Source organism: Lissotriton vulgaris, chromosome 7 (genome assembly GCF_964263255.1).
Source record: "Lissotriton vulgaris chromosome 7, aLisVul1.2, whole genome shotgun sequence".
In the NCBI taxonomy this organism is placed as follows: Eukaryota; Metazoa; Chordata; class Amphibia; order Caudata; family Salamandridae; genus Lissotriton; species Lissotriton vulgaris.
The window spans coordinates 1670278601-1670297508 of NC_141695.1; the positions used below are offsets into that span (position 1 = coordinate 1670278601).

At 43.7% G+C, this 18908-nt stretch overlaps 1 protein-coding gene across 4 annotated transcripts in view; it reads right to left on the reverse strand.

Moving 5' to 3' along the window:
* Positions 1–331: 331 nt before the first annotated feature.
* The window catches only part of C7H20orf96 (chromosome 7 C20orf96 homolog), an 87290-nt gene continuing 68713 nt past the window's right edge, over positions 332–18908 (reverse strand). For all 4 annotated transcript variants that reach the window (XM_086932711.1, XM_086932710.1, XM_086932712.1 and 1 more), the window contains exons 6-11: positions 15255–15354; positions 14761–14918; positions 5756–5857; positions 4521–4607; positions 3498–3616; positions 332–1938 (exon numbers count right to left, since the gene is read on the reverse strand). In XM_086932711.1, coding sequence (XP_086788837.1) covers positions 1878–1938; positions 3498–3616; positions 4521–4607; positions 5756–5857; positions 14761–14918; positions 15255–15354 — 627 coding nt within the window. In that variant the 3' untranslated portion in view covers positions 332–1877. The remainder of the gene's footprint in view (positions 1939–3497; positions 3617–4520; positions 4608–5755; positions 5858–14760; positions 14919–15254; positions 15355–18908) is intronic.

The window sequence follows — 18908 nt, forward strand, 5'->3', positions numbered from 1 at the left end:
TATCCAATGTTGTTAAAATAATCCCTTGTTTGCATGTACTTGTAGAAGCTATTCTTGAGGAGAGTTTATGTTCTTTAAGATAGGTCTCGTCTGTAATATATTTACCTTTTTTAATTCTGAGCGTGAATACTGAAAAACAATAGACAAAATGTTTTCTTTCATTTCTTTCCCATTCTATCGTTCTTCCTCCTCCCTCTTTACAATGTTTACATTTTGTAATCCCTGCTACATTACCCTATTTAGTGAAGCTTTTACAAATGATTAAATATGTTCATGCTTATCATGACATCTTTAGTATATATGATTTTATATTTTTTCTATTTTCTAATTTGAAAATCTTAGCACAATTATCTGTTATTAAATAATGATGTACTTTAACATCAAGGATGGAGATTTTGGGAGTGTGAAGGGTCTTACCGACTGCTCTCGTTGCCCATTACATAAATGACTGTTCGGAATTTCGTTTAATTAATTCCTTGCACTGTTTATGAAGATCATTTCTCCACAGTGAGGCCTTTCCATGTAAACACTTGTGCTGAACACTTGATTCTTATCTTTAAATTTTCTCTCAGCAAGGCCTTGAGGGCCAGCACTTATGGCCCAGTTTTACCTTCAGTCGTCACACAATCCCCCTCTTCCAATCCTTGAGCACATGTGCAAATGTTAATACTAATGTGCATAATGTACGAATAAATCTCTGTTTAAATATAGGTTATATACATTTTCTTTGTGTTTGTTTCACCTATTATTGACTATCCATGCCCACCACACTGCTCTACACATTCTACTGGCCTAACTTATGTTGTAACTATTATTCACAAACTTTTTTGTAGAAATTAGCTCAATTAAAAACATATTGACTTTAACTAACAGGGTATAATAACATGAGTTAACACAAGACTATACATAGACAAGTCAAGAAATCACTTACAGTGAAGAAAACCGAGAAGAAGAAATACCACCCCCTTAGCCTGCCAATAGCAGCATCCCTTAAAGTCTAAACCTCATGCCCATCATTAACAATTTAGCACTATTTAGAGTCAAGCCAAATCAAGATATAAAACAGCCAGTCCCACACACATGCTAACAGGTGCTTTGAATACGGATAATAATTGCCGGCTCAATTCTCAACACAACCCATCCAAATCACTGAGAAGCCAATTGGAATGAATTGATTTATTGGCGGTCTTCACAGCTCATGGTGTGAATATTGGTAAAGTCTGGGGTACACTTCGTAGCATAAAGGAAGAAGTGATGATTTGTTGTATCGACAACATCTAATATGGAGGCCGACGAGGAAAGCTTTCCATTATTGAATAACAAAGGATATTTCTCATGGAATGGTAGGAGGAAATTGATAGAGGATTGTTGAGGAAAGAACAAGAATTTACAGCCTTTTTAGATGGTAGGTGTGAATCTTGGTATTACTGAACAGGTAGTAGTAAAAGGAAACCACCTAACGGTGGAAGAAATTGGTAGCTTGTGGTATGAATGAGGAGAGTGATGAAAATGAATGGAAGAGAGTGCTATCAAGCATTAATGGTGAAGGAGAGGAGTGCCATTTGATGTTAATGATTCTGGAAAAGAATGCTAACCAATGATAGAGGAGGGTTAGGAGCGCTCTTATTTCTGCACTGCAGTGGCAGAAAGTGATTTTCAATACAATGTTTTAGAGAAGTCACGAGGCACAAGGGAGAACAACCATACATTGATCATCTGGGTATGTGGCAGGGACAGAGTACAGCTTTATTGGAAGGATGAAAGGGTTTGTTAAAATAAGATGCCATCTTGTCCTAGGACAGTCCATGTTCTTGATCGTAAACTCCTTTTTAAAGGTAATGTAACATATTCTAGAGTTCATTGCATGGCTTTTGGAGCTATATGGGAAGGCGATTTGCCAGCGGAATGTCAAGAATAATCTCTGTGTCCGGAAGACATCTAGAGGGAAGGAAAAATGGAGAACCATTAGGAGAGATGGAACAACTGAAAGTGTCTTCAAAATCCATGCCATGTTTTGATAAGCAATAGCTCACTATGAAGAACTGGTAGACTTAATAAAGGCTGTTAACTCTGTAAGACCTGAACGGCTGTAGCATAGCTACCGGAAAATAGACTTAACAATGCAGAAATTACCAAGAAGCGGCTTTACCATGCACATTTTTATCATGCATATGCCTTTACCACACATGGAAGAAAGAGAGAAGGAGAGGGAGAGAAAGAGAGAGAGGGAAAGAGAGAGAGAGAGAGAGATGGGCAGGGGTATAGGCTAGTAACGTTATTTTAGGTTTTAAGGATGGGTACAGCTATAGGGTTGTAAGGGTATTTTTAGGGTTATGGGTGGGAAGGGTGATTTTAGGGTTGGGTAACGGAATTGGGTGGCAAGGGTGTTTTTAAGGTTTAGGGTGGGAAAGGCTGTTGGGTGGTAATGGTGGTTTTAGGGTTTAGGTGTGGGTAAGGATATTATGTGATAAGGGTATTTTAAGGATTTAGGGGGTGGGTAAAGGTATTGGGTGGTATGGGTATCTTTAGGGTTCAGGGGTGGGTAAGGGTATTGGGTGTTACGGGTAATTAAAATTAAGGGGTTTAGGGGTCTTTCCCCTAAAAAAGAAAGGTAGATATGTGTAACACTTACCCTAATTATGCTAATATTAAACAGACTTTTCATTCGTGGTACTAGCATGCGTGGTAAAGGCATATGTGTGGTACAAAATGCGTGGTAAAGGCAGCATTGTAATGTCAAACAACCAGGGCATGTACAGCCTGACGTGATAGACTCTTCATCAGCCCTGGAGACCTTTCAGATGCTGGAGCCTAAGGTAAATGCCTCACTATCTCTTTAAACCAGTCCACTTTCATCAAAGAAATCCTTATTTAAAAGTGTTCTTCTTGTTCGGTAGATCTGCATAGAACAGCATTCAAATCAAATGTATCTTTTATTTCCATTTTGAACAAAACAAAAATCCTGAAACGAAGCCCTACTTGGCAGTGCTAGTCATTGTTTTATTTGGAATAAAGAGGCACTCCAAATGGTAAAATGTGACTTTAGCTTCCCCTTTCCTTGGCGCTCAGAGAAAAGTTACGCCTGGTTTGATGTCTCTGAATGGAGAGCATCCTTGTGCTACAGCGCAAATCTAGTTGTATGAAACAGTGTTGTATGTGTTAATTAATACACTAAAAAATGCAAGGACATCATTTGCAACCTTTCAAAGGCTGGATTAGTGCCCATTGCTTCATATTTACAGCAGATGAGAAAGATGTAAATAAGCACAGCAATTACAGGTGGTGACATAGATGGAAGATATTTGGAAGGGAAAGCAGTAATCCAGATGGCATTAGCTGCCAACCCTAGGATGTCTTTGCCAACACCTGTGGGTTACTGTGGATCCCTCGAGCTGGACAGGATCCGATGGGAGGTTATAAATACTGGTGCATGGCTGAGGCCTGTTTGAAAGAAATGTACTCCTAACTTGCAGAGGTTAAGCTATTCTTTAACATACCTGGGCCTTTGAAGCAGGACATCTGGAAAGATGAGGAGTCGCCTTTGTTTGTAGCAGTCAAGCAGCTCTGCACGCTTCTCTTTAAGGTTCGCAATGTCCTTCTCCAGATGTCGGATTTCCTACAAAATCAAAGGAGAAAGTGCTTTACAAATGTAAACTTTGAAAAAGAAAGGCAGAGGAATATATAGACTGCACAAGCTCTAAACCTAAACAAGACTAGCACTTAAATTGTATTCAATAAACACAGGCCATATTACATATGTAATTAGTTTATAACCTTTCAAAAACATTTGCAAGGAAATGAAGCCATGAAATAGGCAAAAAAGTTGTTGAGATCTCCAGCAGCATCTGAGGGTTTCTTCAACAGGAGAGAGACTTGGCCAATGTTAAGGAAATCTTTGAAGACCTCATGAACAAATGATACATTCACTTGTGTGGCCCAATAGGATAATATCTGATAGCTCAGAGATTTAGCAATGAGAGGAAGAATAGGTCCATTGAAGTGGATTGATAGTTTCACTTATAGATTATTGGTGCTTCAATATTGTTTTAAGAAAAAGTTCTTTTAGTTTTAAAATTCATAAAGTCTTGCTTGTATAGGCTTTTGGGGGGCATTTTGAATATACTGAATATTCATCCACTATATAGATATATAGACATATATGTTGACATGAAATGTTCTGGGGTCCCCATAGGCAGATGGTAATCACTGTAAGTTTTAGGACTATCGATGAAGATCCTATGGTGACCAATCTGAGATTCCAAATTGACACTGGTTTTTATACAATTAGGTAGTTGAAGCAAAACACTGTTGATGGATTTAACTTTAACATCAAAGAAGTACCTATCTCTTCTCAATATCATACAACTTGCAAACACATTGATTCAAACAGCAGTAACTCAAGTAACTTTGGTGGTGGGACCATTTCCAGCTTTGTCAACACACCTCTATTCGGACATGATTTCCCCAATCTCAGTGCTGACCCAGAGTCCATCACCTTTACAGACAGGTAATCCGCTCACCTGTCTATGCTCAAGCACCTCCTGCGTCATGACCTTATTCTGAAGTGACATTTGCTTCAGGTCTGTTGGATAGCAGCACGTTGCAAACTTCCTCAAAAAGAGAAACAGAATTTAATCAAATGGAAGAGAAAACATTAAACTACCAAAATGTAATGAACGCCATGGTCAAATATCCACCCTACTAACTGAGTAGGTGGTAGACCACATCAAGTAGTAACTGTAGAACATTTTCTCTCTCAGATTAAGATGACTTCACAAAAAGCGGTGCAGCCGAGCTTGCGTAACGTCTCACCCAGTGTTTAAACAGATTTCTTTAAGCACCACTCCCTGAGTCATAGAGCGTTTTAAGGGACCTTTCCCTCAAATATAACCACCATTCTTCCGACAACCCAATGATTGGAAACAATCCTTCCAGATTATCTCATGCAGCATTAACAGAACACCTTCGGCAACTCAAGTATTTTCCGTGTCCACTTTATGCGTGGATAAGACATCATCCTTTTAAAGCATTTAACCCATGCTGCCAGATCATCTTTTTAGGCCACCACATCCAGTGTCTTGAACATCTTTTTAGGCCACCATACAGTGTTTACAAGCACTTTCATGGGCAGAAATACCACAGAAATACTGTAACTGCAGAGCATCACTCCACCACATCTGCGAGCAGTTGCAGCCCTTTCTGTGACATCTCATCAGCCACCACAGCCCACCACTGGAGATCACACTGAGCCTATTGATTACAAATGTTCTGCCTTATTCACTGTAAAGAGGCATGAGTCTCTTTCATCATTTCATCTATTCACTGCACAATACTATATTGGGCATGTACTAGAGAGCAATCCCTGCACAAATTGACTCAATTGAAGATGCTTTTCTGAGCCAATTTCACCTGGTGATGTGGACGGATCTTCTCAGAATGCAATCCACAATTTCAGAATTATCCTTTCAGAGAATTATCCTTTCAGAAAATCACAACCATCATGGTATTAATCAAAATGATTGAGGTGATCTAACTCCTTCATCATGCCTGAAAAGCTAGAAGATTACACCGGCATAGTTAAGACACCCACAATTTACAAGCCTGAAGTTTGTAGTCTTAGTACTATTTAACCCCACTCAAAAACGTCATCAAAGTGCAAGCTATCGTTCAGGATACAAAGAAAACCCCAGTACTGAGCTTGAGGACAGATAAAAGACACAATCCTTTCTAGAAAATGTGCACAGGCTAGACTTACTTCTACAGTTTTGTCCAGTATCTCTCGCTTTCTGCTTTGCACCATGAGTGATAGCTTCTCCATTTCAGTGTCTACCAAAGCTTCCACATCTACCTTCTCATCCTGTGGGGAACAGTCACAGCAGCATTTAGGAAATTAGTGCATGGATCCTTGTCACACTTCATTGTCCCTCACCCTCCCACCACACTCTGCAGAGGATTAACTCTTGGCATTATCATAACCACTTGTCCTCCTATAATTTTACCCCTAACACCACACCAATCATCTGCTGTTACTTGGGAAACGTATGTGTCAACAAAAGAAGAGGTAGGGAGTGGTTTGAGACACTCTTATTCCCCGGTTATGTTCAGTAAGCAAAAAAAGAGTGTCATATGGTTTCAACGGAACCACACGAAGGAGCAACAACAAAGGGGGGGGGGAAACGGCCTCACTCAGGACGCTTTAGGAAAGCCCTCACTCACCACCTGGTGATGACATGCTTCATCATTGGGCCCCACCGAAGAGGCCGAATGCCTCTTCAGTGTGCTTCGACGCTAGATCTACTGCAGAGCAGGATATGTGAGTTCAAGGCGTGCAGTGAAAAATAAAGTAAATAGTGGTGAGCGGTCTCCAAGCCTGATCACTAACCTATCGGACAAAATATTGACCGCGACTGAAACCAAGGTCCTTGAAAGAGGCTTAGGTTTCGTCCCTACATCCCGCCCAGACAAATTTAAACTTCATTGTGAACTTGCAGATTTCTTCAGGAAACTCAAGCTGAAGGCTTTTTTTGAAGACAAAGAAGACCCGAACGAAGCTACACGTAAAGGGGATACTGGACTCAGACTAGATTCCACATTTGCCCCTCCACCATACACAGTCCCGGCAGCAATTACTGCTTTTGAACAGGCTGTATTTTTGGACCTGGAAACTTGTCAAGACCCCTCGACATTTGGACATTTCAGTACTGCAGAGTATCATGCGTTACAAAGTCTACAAAAAGACCCGAGCATTAAGCATGGGCGGAAAATCCGTTTCCCTCGCGGATTTTGCGGATTTTCGGTAAATTCGCAATCCGCGAGATTCGCGAATCTCCCGCAAAATCCGCAAATCCGCGAGCAGCGGATTTTGCTCGCACTGTTCGCGTGAGTTCGCGGCTTCCCAGTACAACTTCGCGCCCCGCGAATAAATGCAAAATTGCAGAAATACAGTCTTAGCAAAACTGAAACTACTTACCAGGTTCAAAAGTTCAGGCTCATCATTAGTAGCCATTTCCTGTAGTGCTTCCTGAGGGGCCCCTCCAGAGTTCAGTTGCCAGTTGCAACTATTATGTGACCCTGCTCTGAACCTCAGAATAGTTACACATATGCCACAAAGGTCCTGAATTACAGCTAAGGGAGACAAGCAGGAGCCAGGCTGGAAGTTCAAATCCATTAATCAGCCCCTAATTCATTATTGTCAGTTGGGGCAGGGCAGGTGTTGTAACTAATTTTGCAACAATGAAAGCACTTAGCAAGTGCAAAAGATCACTAATCAGGAAGCACTAAGGAAGCAGGTGCCAGCTAAAAAAATATTCTGTGACACATTAATCAGCCCCAAATTAATTCAGGTCACTTGAGGCAGGGAAGGTGTGCTTGCGTTGCCACAATAATGTACACTGACTGGACAACCAGAGGGTGCTGTGATGAAACAGAGGGTGGCATGGGTGGGCCAGAGGGTGGCATGAGTAGTCAGAGAGTGGCAGTGGTGACAGAGAGTGGCAGTGATGAAGAAGAGTGTCCCAAACAGGCTGGACACGTAGAAACAACAAGTTCGCGAAACTTGCGACCCGACAGGTAAGTTTGCAATTTGCGACATTGTACAAAACCCTCGCGAACTGGCAGAAACCCGCGCAAACACAAAAAAAAAATCTGCAAATTCGCGAGAATTCGCGGATTTTGCGGATTGCGAGTTCGCAAATCCGCAAAATTCGCGAACGCGAGATTCGCAAAATTCGCCCATGCTTACCGAGCATAACCATTAAACCAGCAGATAAAGGCGGTGGCCTTGTAATACAGAATGCAGAGGATGATAGGGCATGCCAAGTCCTACTTGATGGCAGAAAAAACTATCTCCCCCTAATAAGGGATCCCACGGAGGAACTCCGGACACGAATCACCAATCTCGTCAGAAGGGCGTTAGAAGATGGGCATATATCTAAAAATGAGGCCGACTTCCTCAGCACCAATGTTAGTGTGACTCCCTACTTCTACACATTGCCTAAGACGCATAAAAACCGAATGCCTCCCCCGGGACGTCCGATCGTCTCAGGTATAGGCTCCTTGTTGGAGCCACTGTCATGCTTCTGTGACCATTACCTTAAGCCCATAGTACAGAACACTCCAACTTACCTAAAAGACACCAAAAGTCTCTTGCAACTTCTGAAAGACCTCAATTTTGACGAAAACTCAGTGACTCTGGTGACACTTGATATCGAGAGCCTTTATACCAGTATCCCCCCGGATGATACCATCAGAGTCCTAGGGGCAGCTCTGGACTCAGTGATCTGGAATTATCAGACACCCAAGAAATTCATCATCGATTGTGCCACTCTAGCCCTAAAAGAGAATTTCTTCTCATACAAGGGGCAACTGTTCCTGCAATGCACGGGTTCTTCTATAGGCAGCACTTTCGCCCCGAGCGTGGCCGGCCTGTATGCCGCCGACTTCGAGGCCAAGTATATTTTACCATCTAATGGCCCCTTCACCTCATCCATCCAAATTTGGAAACGGTATATTGACGACGTCCTAGTGATCTGGACCGGCAGCGATGAACAACTTCTAGCTTTTTTCACGTGGATCAACACTTTGGACCCAAATTTGAAATTCACATATGCTACCAGCAAAAATGAGGCCACTTTTCTTGATGTGACTATCACTGTCTCGGGGACCAGTCTGTCAACTAAAACACACTACAAACCCACTGCTAAAAACAACTTACTGGAGTTTACAAGTTTCCACCTACGCCCATTGAAAGAGAATCTCCCATATGGTCAGTACCTACGAATCAGACGTAACTGTACCAACCTACAGGACTTCAAATTACAGTCGGTTGACCTTACAGAGAAATTGAAGTCAAGAGGCTACCCCGCAGCAATTTTGAACAAGGGCTAAAAAAGAGAGCGCAACCAACCACGGGAAGCGCTCCTTGAGGTCAAGACTGACCACCTCAATGAGATTCCACTTACCTGTGTCACAACATTCAGCACCCTTTCCAATACTATAAAAAAGTCCTTCAACAAAAACTGGAAAATCATAACCAGCACCAAAAAAACCTGGGAAAAAACCCTTTTTTCCTTCAGGAAGGGACGCAGTTTAAAAGATGCCTTGGTCCACACATGACCCAAAGTAGCTGACCCAACAGTAGTAAGATCTGTGACAGACACATGGGGAATGTCAAGGGTGACGGGCCATTTCCCCTGCTCAAACTGCAGCGTCTGCCACCTCACAATGCATACCAAGACCCTAGGACTCGAACCAAGGAAAGTATGGACACAGAGAGACTATACCAATTGCAACTCTCCGAACGTCATATACATGATTACCTGCTCCTGCAGTCTACGCTATGTAGGTATGACAAGTAGGAAAGTTAAGCAGAGGATCTGCGAACACCGATCTAACATCAGATGCAAAAAAGCTACAACGAAAATGAGCAGACATTTCCTTGAACACAATCACACCACCAATAACATGCAGTGGACTGTGATTGAACAGTTGAATACTGGCAGCAATATCAGCAACTGTCTTTTTGAGAAAGAGCAGAGATGGGTCTATCGACTGGGGACCCATCTAGACGGACTGAATGATGGCATTCCATGGAATTCTGTGATTAAGTAGATACCTTTGGTAATCACTAGAGTCCCCCCTGAAACGGTACCCCATGATCACTGCCCCACGGCTACATATAGACATTAATATTGCCCTTGTTATATGACATACCTATCACCCAATATCCATGGCAAGTTGTATCTTATCACACTACCAGGCTAGCTGCATCCATTACTGCCTACTTCCTATAGTAAACTAGCAACAGAGTGACCATCATCTGTCATTATGTACTTGCATGTACTGGAAACGGTACCCCGTGATCACTGCCCCACGGCTACATATAGGCATTAATATTGCTCTGGTAATATGACATACCCGAAATCCAATAACCGTTGCTTATTGTACTAACAGGTTATCTGCAGCTTTTATCGCGTCCTTTTTATAGTAAACTGCTAACCAGCTGACCATCACCTATCAAAACGCACTTGTGTGTACTTATCCTCATGCTTCTCCTTGGCTTAGCGCTATAAACCATACCGTTACGCCGGGCATTTTTCTCGAATCCTTTTGATCAATTTAGACCTATGCTACTTTGACAAATCACTAAATTTGGCGATACACTGCCCGTCTGCCCGAGCACATCAAACAAATAAAGTTATCTTCTTCTAAAGGCTTAGAACACGATCAACTAGCAACCGATCAAGCCTGTTCCCCTGACGCCGGCACACGTGACCGGCCACCTAGCAACCGATTAAGCCTCTGCCCCTGACGCCGGCACACGTGACCGGCTACATCACATTACGCCTAATTCTCTGATTGGCTACTGACACAGGGTGCCGCCCCCTCACTTAGGCGGGCCCCGCCCCTCGGAACCAACGCCTCGCTGTCAAACATTCATAACCTGCTTGCCGGGCCCCGCTCTTGATCTTAGGGGTCCAGCCTGAGGGTAATACAGGTATACTGAGGGTGCCTAGCGTCGAGGGCGTAAGTTAACCAGCGATCATTATTAAACAAGCCATCGATATTATAGCTCCTTTAAAAAGACAAAAGCAGTATCCGGTGTCGAAACAAGAAAGCTGGTATACTAAGGAATTGAGAGCAGGGAAACAAAAATGCAGACGAGCTGAGAAGGCTTGGAGGAAAACTAAAACGGATAATAGCCGAACAGCTTTTCTAAATGCTCAATCAGAGTATTATAAAAATATAAAGTTGGCCAGAAAACAACAATTAACACAACAGATAGCAGAAGCGGGCAACTGCTCTAAGGAACTTTTTAATATTCTGCAGAATTTTATAAAACCTACTGCATGTGAAAGTTCCGATGACTTTTCGCAGGATTTATGCGATAAAGTCTCTCTATTCTTTGAAGATAAAATCAATACCATCTATGATAGAATAGTAGCAGCCAATAATAACAACACAAATAAAACCAATATATGTTCAACCCTGACTCCTGCCATATACAATAAACCTTCTCTGACATCCTTCCCTCCGATTGATAACACAGAGCTCCTCACCCTCTGCAGTCATATAAAAACAGGGTCCCCTAATGACCTCATTCCTGCTAAAATGGTTGGCCCTATGATCTCTCTTCTGGGTCCCCACGTACTCGAAGTGGTTAACATCTCCCTCAGGACAGGCCAGGTCCCAGCAGACTGGAAAAAGGCAGTGGTGAACCCGATAAGAAAAAAGGCATCATCTCCCTGGACAGACCTCTCCAACCTACGTCCCATCTCTCTTCTACCGTACTTAGGCAAGATCACGGAGAAGCACGTGAACACCTATCTTTCTCAACATCTGGAAGCGACGGAAGGCCTGGACTATTCTCAATCTGGGTTCAGGCCGAACCACAGCACAGAATCAGCACTTCAAACAGTGACCAATAACATCAAAATGGCACTGGATGATGGTTGCTCTATGATTCTGGTGCTGTTGGATCTCTCCGCCGCTTTGGATACGGTGTCTCACAGGGTGCTTCTCCATCGCCTAAAGGAGGTAGGCATAGAAGGAGAGGCTCTGGCGTGGTTGGAGAGCTTTCTGTCTGGTCGGTCCCAAGAAGTTAGGCTGGGCTCCCATAAATCCACTCACAGGGAGCTCAATAAGGGAGTGCCACAGGGCTCTTGCTTGAGCCCCACACTTTTCAACATATATGTGGCCCCCCTCGCCAACTTAGCAAGATCTTTCGGGTTCACCCCCGTGTCGTACGCTGACGACACCCAACTCCTTTTTCCCTTCAAAAATCTTACACCCGCAATAAAAAGATCCTTTGCAGATGGCATGAGAGCCATTGCAGAATGGATGTCATCTAATTGTCTGCAGTGTAATGTCGGGAAAACCGAAGTCATGCTGTTCGGCCAAGCGACGGCACACTGGTCATCGGACTGGTGGCCCCTAGAACTAGGACCTGTCCCCATTCCCAAGAGTAAGGTTAGAAACTTGGGAGTGTTATTTGACCAACAACTCACTTTCAAGGATCATGTTAATCAAGTAGCCGGTACCTGCTTCCGGGCTGTAGGGATGTTAAGACGAGTCTTCCCCTATTTACCGGACCACTACAGAAAAACACTGGTACAGGCTCTTGTTATCAGTAGGGTAGATTACTGCAATGGATTGCTCCTTGGAGCTAACGAGGAACAATTCAAGAAATTGCAGGTTATTCAAAACACAGCAGCGAGGATTGTCCTGAACGCTCCACCAAGGACCCCCTCCTGCCCCCTACTGACCAAACTTCACTGGCTTCCAATAAAGAAGCGAGTCCAGTTTAAAACTCTTTGTACCATCCACAAGAGCCTGACAGGGAAGGGCCCTAAACATCTGACTGACATCTTCCAGCCCTATACCCCTGGGCGCTCCTTGCGCTCCAGTAACCAACAACTACTGAAGGTACCTAGAGTTAAGAAGACCAGGCAAGGTGGCCGTGCGCTGGCCTATACCGGACCAACACTCTGGAACTCATTGCCGCCGGAACTAAGGTCTCTCACCAGCCACATGATGTTTCGGAAAAACCTAAAAACTTACCTGTTCCCCAGTAACTAACTGTCTTTTTTCCCCATTGGACACACTATTATACCTCACCTCATTTGCAGCCACAGCGCGGAGATACCCCTTTGGGGGTCTATTCTGGCGCTTTATAAGCATATAAAATAAATAAATAAATAAATAAAAATAAAATCATTGAATTTCCCGACCTCGGCGGCATATCACGGAGCTAAGTACCGTTTCTCTATTTTCTGACGCTTTGTATGTTTCTTCCCTCTCCCAAGGGTGTGCCAATTACGCTACCACCCCCTTCCTGTGACCCATGGTGTACCCCTGTTACACCACAAAAGTGAGACATTTTAACTTACCTTTATAGCGATCGTTTTATTACTTTGGCATATTGATCGCTAATGGGAAGATGCTCTTCCCTTTTAATACAAATTACCCACAATTACCATTTTTTCACTTCTAGCACGCTGCACTTCCCAGTGATTAGTGCGTATGAACCCAGGGACAGAGGTGGTGATAAACATAGTGTTATAGCGCCACACACTGTCTTTTCACGACGATTGGAGCACCATAGATCTACATTGTGATTAAGAACAACCTATACCTGTTTGTCTTGTCCTTTATGTACGTCTATGTCTTTCTTTCTTTACAGGTGCAGAAACCTTAATGAAGGAAGCCTCCTAATCCAGGAATTATTAGGAAGACATTTTGTCTTCCTATTTTTCGCACTTTTTTCACCTTTCCTTTTTCACTTACACGTCCCTAGGCAAGGGTGGGCCTTAGCGTGCCCATACCGCCAGGGTTTAGTACACCTATAGAGTCCTGATGAATGCCTGGTAACTTTACACCGTTTCAGAGGCAGAAACATGTTGACTGACAATTAAGGAAATAACCACACAATTAACTGTGGACTGTTTTCTTACACTTAATTTTTATAATATGTCCTAAGTGATCGCCTAAATAAATCATTTTGATACACTAAAGACATTTTTAATCCCCTCACCACTATTTAGTTTATTTTTCACTGCACGCCTTGAACTCATATATCCTGCTCCGCAGTAGATCTGGCGTCGAAGCACACTGAAGAGGCATTCGGCCTCTTCATTGGGGCCCAATGATGAAGCATGTCATCACCAGGTGGTGAGGGAGGGCTTTCCTAAAGCGGCCTGAGTGAGGCTGTTACTTGGGAAACCTCACATTGCTGCCTTCCTCTTCAAATGAATACTTTAACTTTATTTTGTGTTGATGGATGTCACATGAGGGAGCCCAAGAGAATCAGTTATTCCCAAATAGGAGTGGGGAGGAACTGACCCTGTCATCATATTGAAGGGTGGTAGTAGAAAGAGAAGAGTTGGAGGGGTTATCTGTTGCAAGAAGAAACTGGCTGGACTCCTGAATACAGGATGAGGACTCCTGAACAACTCTCCAGAGCCAACCACAGCCTGAACCTATACTTTAAGAGTAGAACTGTTGGATATGAGAATGTAAACTTCAAGCATCTCTAGGGAATTAAGAAATGGAGTAACTTAAAAACTTCTAGCCGGAAAGTCACAGTATCTTCAGGACATTTCCTGCTAGGGGGACACAGGCTCCTCAGGCACGGCCCATGGCCAGAGGTGAGGTCAAAACAATCCTCAATGGGCAGCAACAGTTTAGATAATCAGGTGAAGTATTCCCACAGAGGCTCTAGCAGCATGAAGAAAAGGGCCCGGCCATGTACATAAGGAACTTGTCCAGGTCAGAAAAGATAATGGCATCCAAGGTACTAAATCATTGTCTAAATGCCGCAGGACAGAAGAATCCTCGGATAGAAGGTCAATAAGATATTTAAGTCAGATGCACACAAATCTACATATTATAGTCTAAACATTGTAAATATTAACTTTCTCATCATTTGTTCTTGATTTGCATACATCCCTCATCTTTCCTTGGTCCCAGGTTCTGTCCTGTGAAAACTTTTGACAAACACAGGAAGGTTTAGCTCTCAAGAAGTTAGTGCCAAGGCTAAAGGAGTGCCTGTGCTCATGTCTAAAAGGTATCTCATGTTACATCTATCACCCCATCCTCACATTTCGCCTCCTCAACCTCTAAATTATTATGACACTGTCCCATGCCACTGCTCGATCTCCCCATACGTATCTCTCATGCTGCCTGAATTTTGGCATTTGTGCCCAGACATTTGCTGGATTATTTTCCTTTGCTTTCTGCCTTGTGCATGTTGCCTTTTCCCACCTGGTGAGCCTCTTGAAGCTTGCGGATTTCCCTCTGAAGCTCAGCAATACGCAGGACTTGCACTGGGTACTCTTTGTCACGGTATGTTCGCAAAGTGTGTAGCTCTTCCTGGGAAGCTTGCAGCCTGGCATTCTGTGCCTGCAACCGGAGCTCCAAATCTGAAATAAGGAAACGTATAATCATAAGCTTCAAAACTGGTCAGGTTACGGAGCTCAAAAATCATCAATCATCTTACAACCCCCTAATCAGGTAACAATGGCCAGACATAGTTTGACCAGCCTGCAAAGTTTCTTAAACATGGACAGGTATTTAGTGACACACATCTGACTTCAGACAAAGGCTTGGAATCTGAGATGCACTTGTGATTAAGTATTAAGGGCTGTGAATCATGTGACACCTAGTGTGAATGCAGTGCCTATTGATCCTGCGACACACGTCTAGGATCACGGAACTGCTGGGACGCTATGTGACCAGTTATGGTTTGAACATCTTACCTATTAAACGCTGTGCTGTCATTACTTTGACCTCTTGGAGTTTCTGTCTGGCCTCACCGACTTGATGCTCACCCCAGGCTTGCACTGAAGCAATGGTCCCCTAGAGAAACAAAAGATTATCTACTAGAAAAAAACAGCAGCAGACGAAGAAGGCAGAGCTGCCTGGACAATTGTGGAGCAAGGCACAAGAGTACATCCTGCAGAGAATAACAGCAGTAATGGTCTGCCTCTGGCAAGACCACAGTCCTCCACCCACTACAAAGCATTTGTGCCATGGTTAGGAGTATTGGTACTGCACACACTTCTATCAGTCTTTGTTATCCTTTTGTGGCTCTTTGTTAGATTCTTAAGGGGTCAACTGGGAAACAACAATCTCCACTCCCAGGTTATCATATGTGTTCGAAATTGAGTTTGTGGTTGGCAGAGGTATGCACCCTGTCCAAGCAGGAACCACAATTCTAGTCTGATACACACCACAAATTAACCTGTGCTCACCCTCTGGTAGCTTGGAACAGAGCAGGAAGGCTTACCTTAAGTGGCAATATGTAAAGTGTTTGTGCAACACTTCAAACAGTAACACAGTGAAAACACCACAAAAAGACTCCACACCAGTTTAGAAAAATAGCTTATATTTTTATGAACAAAAGACGAAAATGACAAGAATCCAATATGAATAACCGGAGTTATGAATTTTTAAAAAATAAATGAAAATGTCATGCTTACAAGCTTAAAGCGCCACCCGGGGATATCTGGTCGCACTAGACTGGGGTAAATCCCAAAGTTCAGGCCGACCATGATGGAATTCGGGTTAGATACAGGGACCAGCTGTCGCACACTAAAAAGTACCTGGGATGCTTCGTCAAAGGAGCTGCCATGTGGGCAGCAATGAAGTGAGTTGACGGGTTCGAACCACTAGATCGAAGGTGATGCATTGGTTAGGAAACACTGAATTGAAGGCGATGTGTCAGGCCTCCGCTGTGAAAAGTCAGAGATGTGTTAGGAATTAGAGATGATACTCCACGCAGTTGTGATGCAAGGTCTGAGGTCCAAGCAGCAGCGGCGATGCGTTCACCTCAAGGGAGATGTGGCAGTTCCAATCGGCGCAACGTCGTTGATGCATAGATTTGAGAAGTTTCAGCACTTTATATCCACTTTCAAGGGCCCAGGCATGGATTGGCATCACTTGGCAGGGCAAGTTTTGCAACAAGCAAAGTCCAGATGCTGTTGCCGGTTGAGAGAAAAGCCTTTGATGTCCTTCAGACTTAAAACGGGGGTCAAGCCAGCATGCCCTTGCAGTCACTCTGTGTTCAAGGGAGATGGGTCCAGTCCTTCCTCAGCAGGGTTGAGGATAGCAGAGCAGCACAGTAAAAAAGCAGTTCTTCAACAGCAGCAGTCCAGCAGAGTGGCAGTCCAGGTAGCAGCACAGCAGTTCATCCTCCCGGCAGAGTTCTTCACAGGTCCAGTATTGTGTGGTTTGGTGGGGAAGAGAATAAAGGTTCGGGGCTGGGCACTCCTTTTGTTTTAAGGCTGTTTATCTAGTTTTGAACTCTTTGTATGCGTGCTGCTAAGGTAAGCACAATGTCCAAATTGTGCAATTCAAACTAACAAAACAACTCAAGTGAAACCACTTGACCTTATGCGCACTGTTGCACTTCCTGCTGGAGGGCTACTGTTTAGTTTGTTAACACAAATTATTTCAAATGTTCAACAACATAAACTTAATCTAATAAACTCAAACATTGGGTGATTTGTTCATTATTGTTTTACTTCTTTCATATTCAAAATTTCAGTTCAAACATTCTAACCAATTGCATTTTCATTGGGTTACAATATTTCATTAGTTATTCATAAATACATTTTGTACTTTTTTTCAATGCCCTATGCATTTCGGGCCTCTTGGCCCTTCATCGGGGGCTGTATCTGAAAGTAAACAGAAAAATTCATACTATTTGACATGATCCTGTTTGTTGTTTAATCGATCACTCCTATTATTTACACTTTTCCTCACAACTTCAGTCACTACCAAACAGCATGTACTCACTTTTGAACAACACAAAGTCACCATGTTGAAAATGTATTGCACTGCATTCTCTATTACGCTGAAGGATCATGCCAAATAGTATGAATTTGCAATTGCAATTGGTTAGAATGTTTGAACTGAAATTTTGAATATGAAAGAAGTAAAACAATAATGAACAAATCACCCAATGTTTGAGTTTATTAGATTAAGTTTATGTTGTTGAACATTTGAAATAATTTGTGTTAACAAACTAAACAGTAGCCCTCTAGCAGGAAGTGCAACAGTGCGCATAAGGTCAAGTGGTTTCACTTGAGTTGTTTTGTTGGTGGGGAAAAGACCCATTACTTATAACCAGTTGTCCCTTTGAAGTGGGAGAGACTTCAAAGAGGGGCTTGATGTGCACAGTGGTCCTCCCTCCCAGCTCTGGCTCCAGACTCACTCCAGGGGGGGGTATGCAGCCTTTTGTGTGGGGACAGGACACAGCCTATTCAGGTATAAGTGTCAGCTTCTCCCTCCCATCCTGCCCAGGATGACCCATCAGGATGTGGATGGCCACTCAGTCAAACCTTATCTCCCTTTATGTGTGGCTGTCTAGAAGAAATGCACAACGTGCTGCTGTCACCCATCCCAGAGGTGTACTGGAGACAGGCTGCAGTCACACAGGGCTAAGAGCAGAAAAATGACGTAAAACCAAAGGGGATGATGGACGGAGTGTTGAACAATGCAAGCACTCACCCCCAGTCAACTGATCGGGGTTTAATCCATTATCATTCTTTAGCTCACTCCGCCACCCAAGTTCAGACATGGCCATATGCAAATCAGTTATGTTATGTTATGTTAACATTATTTATATAGCGCACAGCTGCCCCAGCAAAGGGGCGTCCTGGCACTTAGACAGATACTATAACATAACACGCAGGAATAGAGGAAAAAAAAGGGGGGGAAGCGACTACTCAAGAACAGGAAACAAAAAAGTTTAAATAGCACGCCTGAAGGTGGACAGGTCATTCAAAGCTCGGATGTGCACCGGGAGCGAGTTCCACAGCCCCGCGGCAAGCACCCGGTAAGAGCGGCCACCCATTCTACTGAGTTTGAAACGGGGACTGACCGCCAGATGAAGAGCCTCCGATCTCAAAGATCTCGAAGGGATGTAGGGGATGAGCAAGTTGGCAAGAGCCGGCGGCGAAGAGAGCTTCATGATTTTAAAGGCCAGACAGAGCGCTTTAAACTTAATCCTCTGTCTGACCGGCAACCAGTGAAGGGCAGAGATAGTGCCGGAAACAGAGCAATGTCTGGGAAGACCAACAATGGCCCGCGCCGCAGCATTCGGTACCCTTTGAAGCCTGGATGCCTCACCCTTGTTTACCCCTAACATCAGCGCACTTCCGTAGTCCAGCCGAGATAGAACCGAGGCTTGGACCACGAGCTGTCGGGTGGGAGGGTCGAAGAACTTAAGGACCGGTCTTATGCCTCGCAAGATACCGTAGCAGGTGGCTGCAACCTTCTTCGTGTGACCTGTGAAGGTGAGCGCTGGATCCAGCAAGATCCCTAAGTTTTTCACTAAGGAAGCTGGGATGGGAGTAATGCCCAACTCTGGAGGCCACCACTGGTCTCCCCATAGTTCAGCATGTTTC